General features: G+C 58.1%; 3 protein-coding genes across 3 annotated transcripts, besides 10 other annotated features; 2 read left to right on the forward strand and 1 right to left on the reverse strand.

The window, feature by feature from the left end:
- Positions 1–172: 172 nt before the first annotated feature.
- Positions 173–268: a sequence feature (Protein overlapping with rRNA (BO83DRAFT_327692, PWY61583.1) was converted to a misc_feature.).
- A 144-nt stretch (positions 269–412) lies between these two features.
- Positions 413–529: a sequence feature (Protein overlapping with rRNA (BO83DRAFT_327692, PWY61583.1) was converted to a misc_feature.).
- Positions 530–1,738: 1,209 nt separating this feature from the next.
- BO83DRAFT_463028 (uncharacterized protein) lies at positions 1,739–2,352 on the forward strand (the record flags this gene model as incomplete). The annotated part of the gene is made up of 1 exon (XM_025537311.1): positions 1,739–2,352. A coding segment is annotated over one exon (489 nt), but the record flags the coding sequence as incomplete, so codon positions are not given.
- Positions 2,353–2,735: 383 nt separating this feature from the next.
- On the forward strand, positions 2,736–3,454 carry BO83DRAFT_413008 (uncharacterized protein; the record flags this gene model as incomplete). Its single annotated transcript, XM_025534456.1, has 3 exons — positions 2,736–3,005; positions 3,184–3,387; positions 3,440–3,454. The coding sequence occupies 3 exons, from the start codon at positions 2,736–2,738 to the stop codon at positions 3,452–3,454; spliced, it is 489 nt and encodes a 162-aa protein (XP_025381727.1).
- Positions 3,455–3,558: 104 nt separating this feature from the next.
- BO83DRAFT_442466 (uncharacterized protein) lies at positions 3,559–4,089 on the reverse strand (the record flags this gene model as incomplete). Its single annotated transcript, XM_025536413.1, has 1 exon — positions 3,559–4,089. One exon carries the CDS (start codon positions 4,087–4,089, stop codon positions 3,559–3,561), a length of 531 nt encoding a protein of 176 aa, XP_025381728.1.
- A 469-nt stretch (positions 4,090–4,558) lies between these two features.
- Positions 4,559–4,634: a sequence feature (Protein overlapping with rRNA (BO83DRAFT_404416, PWY61587.1) was converted to a misc_feature.).
- Positions 4,635–4,676: 42 nt separating this feature from the next.
- Positions 4,677–4,825: a sequence feature (Protein overlapping with rRNA (BO83DRAFT_404416, PWY61587.1) was converted to a misc_feature.).
- An 88-nt stretch (positions 4,826–4,913) lies between these two features.
- Positions 4,914–5,252: a sequence feature (Protein overlapping with rRNA (BO83DRAFT_404416, PWY61587.1) was converted to a misc_feature.).
- Positions 5,253–6,108: 856 nt separating this feature from the next.
- Positions 6,109–6,111: a sequence feature (Protein overlapping with rRNA (BO83DRAFT_404416, PWY61587.1) was converted to a misc_feature.).
- A 185-nt stretch (positions 6,112–6,296) lies between these two features.
- Positions 6,297–6,413: a sequence feature (Protein overlapping with rRNA (BO83DRAFT_327687, PWY61588.1) was converted to a misc_feature.).
- Positions 6,414–6,556: 143 nt separating this feature from the next.
- Positions 6,557–6,640: a sequence feature (Protein overlapping with rRNA (BO83DRAFT_327687, PWY61588.1) was converted to a misc_feature.).
- Positions 6,641–6,852: 212 nt separating this feature from the next.
- Positions 6,853–6,953: a sequence feature (Protein overlapping with rRNA (BO83DRAFT_404417, PWY61589.1) was converted to a misc_feature.).
- Positions 6,954–6,973: 20 nt separating this feature from the next.
- Positions 6,974–7,001: part of a sequence feature (Protein overlapping with rRNA (BO83DRAFT_404417, PWY61589.1) was converted to a misc_feature.) that runs on past the window's edge.

Genomic DNA, 7,001 nt, shown 5'->3' on the forward strand with positions numbered 1-7,001 from the left:
ATAGAAACACCGTCGATCCCTAGTCGGCATAAGTTTATGGTTAAGACTACGACGGTATCTGATCGTCTTCGATCCCTAACTTTCGTTCCCTGATTAATGAAAACATCCTTGGCGAATGCTTTCGCAGTAGTTAGTCTTCAGCAAATCCAAGAATTTCACCTCTGACAGCTGAATACTGACGCCCCCGACTATCCCTATTAATCATTACGGCGGTCCTAGAAACCAACAAAATAGAACCGCACGTCCTATTCTATTATTCCATGCTAATGTATTCGAGCAAAGGCCTGCTTTGAACACTCTAATTTTTTCACAGTAAAAGTCCTGGTTCCCCCCACAGCCAGTGAAGGCCATGAGATTCCCCAGAAGGAAAGGTCCAGCCGGACCAGTACTCGCGGTGAGGCGGACCGGCCAGCCAGACCCAAGGTTCAACTACGAGCTTTTTAACTGCAACAACTTTAATATACGCTATTGGAGCTGGAATTACCGCGGCTGCTGGCACCAGACTTGCCCTCCAATTGTTCCTCGTTAAGGGATTTAGATTGTACTCATTCCAATTACGAGACCCAAAAGAGCCCCGTATCAGTATTTATTGTCACTACCTCCCCGTGTCGGGATTGGGTAATTTGCGCGCCTGCTGCCTTCCTTGGATGTGGTAGCCGTTTCTCAGGCTCCCTCTCCGGAATCGAACCCTAATTCCCCGTTACCCGTTGCCACCATGGTAGGCCACTATCCTACCATCGAAAGTTGATAGGGCAGAAATTTGAATGAACCATCGCCGGCGCAAGGCCATGCGATTCGTTAAGTTATTATGATTCACCAAGGAGCCCCGAAGGGCATTGGTTTTTTATCTAATAAATACACCCCTTCCGAAGTCGAGGTTTTCAGCATGTATTAGCTCTAGAATTACCACAGGTATCCATGTAGTAAGGTACTATCAAATAAACGATAACTGATTTAATGAGCCATTCGCAGTTTCACAGTATAAAGTGCTTATACTTAGACATGCATGGCTTAATCTTTGAGACAAGCATATGACTACTGGCAGAATCAACCAGATACCTAGTTCCTGCAGGGTGTGCCCGGGAGCGTATCCGTAGATATGCTCCGCAAGACGCACCCCAAAGCCTCCGAAGAGGCAGCGTGTAACGTAGGCTTCACTCTGGAAGGGGCACACGAAGTGCCCGGCCACAGCGACACCCCCGGCGCACCGGGAGTACACAGATGACCATCCAATTGCCCCCACTGTAGCCCCCCAGGAACCGGTCCGCACGCAGGTAGACCCGGCCAGGAATCGCCTTTGCAGGCGTTGGCAGGCTGCGGCATACGGCCCTCGGGTGGAGGGTCCAGACTCCGCGGACACGCCGACGAACGGCGGCTCCCGCGGAGCGGCTCCCCCGGGAATCTGTAAAAGAAGGCTGGCCAGCGGCCAACGATCCACAGACTCCATCGGTGCCGGGGACCGAGAACGGCCCCCGGGCTTCAGACACCCCGGCAACAACGGGCACCCCCGGGCATGATTAAGCCGGCGCGCCTCTGACTTGGCAAGCTACAGATCCCCGCGACACGATATCTCAGGGTCACGGGCGCGTCCGCAAGGGACACTCCGGACCTCCAGTCGACTCGCAGCCGCGGGGCAGAGCACCTAAGACCAGAGAACACACCAGCCGCGCGGGAGAAATACCAACGGGCCGGGTGGGCGGGCACCCCGTTCCTGAAGCGAGGCCCCGAAGGACCTGTGCGCCACCAGTCACGGAGAGGTGACCTGCCTGGCAGGGAAGAAGTGTGGGTGGGCTTCCAGCAGCTGAGATCAGCTGCCTTTCACCTTCCACATAGTACCACCGGCCCTCCCTGGCCCGCAGACCGGCGCGCAAACGTTTTGTGGTCCGAAAGTGAACCGGGGGGGACCCATATAGTATGTGGTGGTCCGTGCGTCAGCCGCTTTTCCCATACAAAGTGGGCCACCCACACATGCCCTCTACCCGGGCTGCAAGGGGACTTAGGCATTTCTGTCCACGCTCGCTGCCCGTTACGCGGCCATACGCTCCGACGTTACGCCCGTTGTGCTCACTCTCGCAAACCGCTGTCGGCCGCCCACGCCGCCAACACCCACTCCTGTGCCCTTCCACTCCTCCGCCCACCGGCCAGTCACGTGGGCCTCCGCCGTAGTTGTGAGGGCTACACAAAACGCAAGCGCCCGGCTGTGCGCCCCCCTCCCCACGCCGGTTGACGGTCCGAGGCGTCGCTACATGGCGATGTGGAGAGGTTGATCGGTGGATTTGCCAGCCCGTGCGGCCTACGACCTGCCTGAGAGGCGTTGTCGGTGGGCGACCTACAAGGATCTCTACGGTGCATGTACGCGAGGTCGGCCAGATATTAGATTTTGGTGTGTTGTGTATCTCTCCATCTCTCCATCTACAGTGTACATTATCTCTATCGTTGTACTATAAACTACACATCGGTGATCTGAATCGAGCGACGTTGCTTACTGGGGGACGTGCTTGGGTCAGAGCCGTTGGCCATAAGTGGTGGTGCTCCTTGGTTGACCCGGGCGATATATATATATAATCGGCTGCAGGACTAGATCGGATCACACCAAGAGGCCGATGGCCGGCATCCGTGATGGAATTCGCACATGGACAGTCCCGAGCCATCGCTTAATGTCGCCCACGGGTTAGACAGAGCCATCCTTGGTCGTAGAATGACATCCAGAGTCAACATACTTGGTGACCCCCACCATGTCGCTTGGCCAACTGGTCAGCTCCAACGCCCATACAAAGTGGGCCGGCCGGCCGACCACCCGCACGCCGCAATCCGCAGCCATCCACGGCCATCCCGGCCGCCTCGCTGCCTCGCCATCCGCGCGCGCGCCCTACCCCCATCCCGGCCCGTCTCTCCCCGCGGCGCCTCGCATCACCCCATCTCACCCGGCCAACTGGTCAATTCCCTTCGCCAGCACGCACGCAACTCGCCGCGGGCACCGGACGCCTGCCTGCCTGGCCCTCGCCGTGAGCGCCGGCCGGTCAGCCGCCCCGCCTACAGGTGCTCCGGCGCCGTGTGGCCGGCCATCCTGCGTGCAAACGTTCTGTGGTCCGAAAGTGATTCGTGGGGACGCCCACCGGCCCACCGCGTCCTGGCGACCGTCTCGCGCGGCCAACTGGTCAACGGCCCTTGGACGCGCACAAGGGCCCGGACGGCCTCCTTGCCTTGACGCCGTTCGAGCCAAGTCAACGCGATTTGATTCCAGATCCATCCCTTCCTTCCTCGGCGAAGTCGAATGGCCAACTGGCGTATGAAGTTGGTCGAAGAGAAGGAGGGAGGGACCCTGGCTCATGGCCGGGGGTCCCATCCCAGAGCCCCCTCCAACCGCCGGCGCTGCCGGACCTGTCAGTGAGATCTCTGCAGACGACTGAGTGACCAAGGTCGTGTACGCGGTCAGTAGTGTTGCGAGTGCTGAGGTCGGTCTTGGCTAGATTTGTGTATACTCACTGACAGTCGCAGCGCGGTGAGCTCTGGATGGACGCATGAGCAGGGTCTCTCTCTTCGACTCATACGCAGTGATCATCGCGAAGGAGATGGATCTGGAATCAAATCGCGTTGACTGGCTCGAACGGCGTCAAGGCAAGGAGGCCGTCCGGCCCTTGTGCGCGTCCAAGGGCCGTTGACCAGTTGGCCGCGCGAGACGGTCGCCAGGACGCGGTGGGCCGGTGGGCGTCCCCCACGAATCACTTTCGGACCACAGAACGTTTGCACGCAGGATGGCCGGCCACACGGCGCCGGAGCACCTGTAGGGCGGGGGCGGCTGACCGGCCGGCGCTCACGGCGAGGGCCAGGCAGGCAGGCGTCCGGTGCCCGCGGCGAGTTGCGTGCGTGCTGGCGAAGGGAATTGACCAGTTGGCCGGGTGAGATGGGGTGATGCGAGGCGCCGCGGGGAGAGACGGGCCGGGATGGGGGGTAGGGCGCGCGCGCGGATGGCGAGGCAGCGAGGCGGCCGGGATGGCCGTGGATGGCTGCGGATTGCGGCGTGCGGGTGGTCGGCCGGCCGGCCCACTTTGTATGGGCGTTGGAGCTGACCAGTTGGCCAAGCGACATGGTGGGGGTCACCAAGTATGTTGACTCTGGATGTCATTCTACGACCAAGGATGGCTCTGTCTAACCCGTGGGCGACATTAAGCGATGGCTCGGGACTGTCCATGTGCGAATTCCATCACGGATGCCGGCCATCGGCCTCTTGGTGTGATCCGATCTAGTCCTGCAGCCGATTATATATATATATCGCCCGGGTCAACCAAGGAGCACCACCACTTATGGCCAACGGCTCTGACCCAAGCACGTCCCCCCAGTAAGCAACGTCGCTCGATTCAGATCACCGATGTGTAGTTTATAGTACAACGATAGAGATAATGTACACTGTAGATGGAGAGATGGAGAGATACACAACACACCAAAATCTAATATCTGGCCGACCTCGCGTACATGCACCGTAGAGATCCTTGTAGGTCGCCCACCGACAACGCCTCTCAGGCAGGTCGTAGGCCGCACGGGCTGGCAAATCCACCGATCAACCTCTCCACATCGCCATGTAGCGACGCCTCGGACCGTCAACCGGCGTGGGGAGGGGGGCGCACAGCCGGGCGCTTGCGTTTTGTGTAGCCCTCACAACTACGGCGGAGGCCCACGTGACTGGCCGGTGGGCGGAGGAGTGGAAGGGCACAGGAGTGGGTGTTGGCGGCGTGGGCGGCCGACAGCGGTTTGCGAGAGTGAGCACAACGGGCGTAACGTCGGAGCGTATGGCCGCGTAACGGGCAGCGAGCGTGGACAGAAATGCCTAAGTCCCCTTGCAGCCCGGGTAGAGGGCATGTGTGGGTGGCCCACTTTGTATGGGAAAAGCGGCTGACGCACGGACCACCACATACTATATGGGTCCCCCCCGGTTCACTTTCGGACCACAAAACGTTTGCGCGCCGGTCTGCGGGCCAGGGAGGGCCGGTGGTACTATGTGGAAGGTGAAAGGCAGCTGATCTCAGCTGCTGGAAGCCCACCCACACTTCTTCCCTGCCAGGCAGGTCACCTCTCCGTGACTGGTGGCGCACAGGTCCTTCGGGGCCTCGCTTCAGGAACGGGGGTGCCCGCCCACCCCGGCCCGTTGGTATTTCTCCCGCGCGGCTGGTGTGTTCTCTGGTCTTAGGTGCTCTGCCCCGCGGCTGCGAGTCGACTGGAGGTCCGGAGTGTCCCTTGCGGACGCGCCGTGACCCCTGAGATATCGTGTCGCGGGGATCTGTAGCTTGCCAAGTCAGAGGCGCGCCGGCTTAATCATGCCCGGGGGTGCCCGTTGTTGCCGGGGTGTCTGAAGCCCGGGGGCCGTTCTCGGTCCCCGGCACCGATGGAGTCTGTGGATCGTTGGCCGCTGGCCAGCCTTCTTTTACAGATTCCCGGGGGGAGCCGCTCCGCGGGAGCCGCCGTTCGTCGGCGTGTCCGCGGAGTCTGGACCCTCCACCCGAGGGCCGTATGCCGCAGCCTGCCAACGCCTGCAAAGGCGATTCCTGGCCGGGTCTACCTGCGTGCGGACCGGTTCCTGGGGGCTACAGTGGGGGCAATTGGATGGTCATCTGTGTACTCCCGGTGCGCCGGGGTGTCGCTGTGGCCGGGCACTTCGTGTGCCCCTTCCAGAGTGAAGCCTACGTTACACGCTGCCTCTTCGGAGGCTTTGGGGTGCGTCTTGCGGAGCATATCTACGGATACGCTCCCGGGCACACCCTGCAGGAACTAGGTATCTGGTTGATTCTGCCAGTAGTCATATGCTTGTCTCAAAGATTAAGCCATGCATGTCTAAGTATAAGCACTTTATACTGTGAAACTGCGAATGGCTCATTAAATCAGTTATCGTTTATTTGATAGTACCTTACTACATGGATACCTGTGGTAATTCTAGAGCTAATACATGCTGAAAACCTCGACTTCGGAAGGGGTGTATTTATTAGATAAAAAACCAATGCCCTTCGGGGCTCCTTGGTGAATCATAATAACTTAACGAATCGCATGGCCTTGCGCCGGCGATGGTTCATTCAAATTTCTGCCCTATCAACTTTCGATGGTAGGATAGTGGCCTACCATGGTGGCAACGGGTAACGGGAATTAGGGTTCGATTCCGGAGAGGGAGCCTGAGAAACGGCTACCACATCCAAGGAAGGCAGCAGGCGCGCAAATTACCCAATCCCGACACGGGGAGGTAGTGACAATAAATACTGATACGGGGCTCTTTTGGGTCTCGTAATTGGAATGAGTACAATCTAAATCCCTTAACGAGGAACAATTGGAGGGCAAGTCTGGTGCCAGCAGCCGCGGTAATTCCAGCTCCAATAGCGTATATTAAAGTTGTTGCAGTTAAAAAGCTCGTAGTTGAACCTTGGGTCTGGCTGGCCGGTCCGCCTCACCGCGAGTACTGGTCCGGCTGGACCTTTCCTTCTGGGGAATCTCATGGCCTTCACTGGCTGTGGGGGAACCAGGACTTTTACTGTGAAAAAATTAGAGTGTTCAAAGCAGGCCTTTGCTCGAATACATTAGCATGGAATAATAGAATAGGACGTGCGGTTCTATTTTGTTGGTTTCTAGGACCGCCGTAATGATTAATAGGGATAGTCGGGGCGTCAGTATTCAGCTGTCAGAGGTGAAATTCTTGGATTTGCTGAAGACTAACTACTGCGAAAGCATTCGCCAAGGATGTTTTCATTAATCAGGGAACGAAAGTTAGGGGATCGAAGACGATCAGATACCGTCGTAGTCTTAACCATAAACTATGCCGACTAGGGATCGGACGGTGTTTCTATTATGACCCGTTCGGCACCTTACGAGAAATCAAAGTTTTTGGGTTCTGGGGGGAGTATGGTCGCAAGGCTGAAACTTAAAGAAATTGACGGAAGGGCACCACCAGGCGTGGAGCCTGCGGCTTAATTTGACTCAACACGGGGAAACTCACCAGGTCCAGACAAAATAAGGATTGACAG

Source organism: Aspergillus eucalypticola (genome assembly GCF_003184535.1).
Source record: "Aspergillus eucalypticola CBS 122712 chromosome Unknown BO83scaffold_85, whole genome shotgun sequence".
Taxonomy (NCBI): Eukaryota; Fungi; Ascomycota; class Eurotiomycetes; order Eurotiales; family Aspergillaceae; genus Aspergillus; species Aspergillus eucalypticola.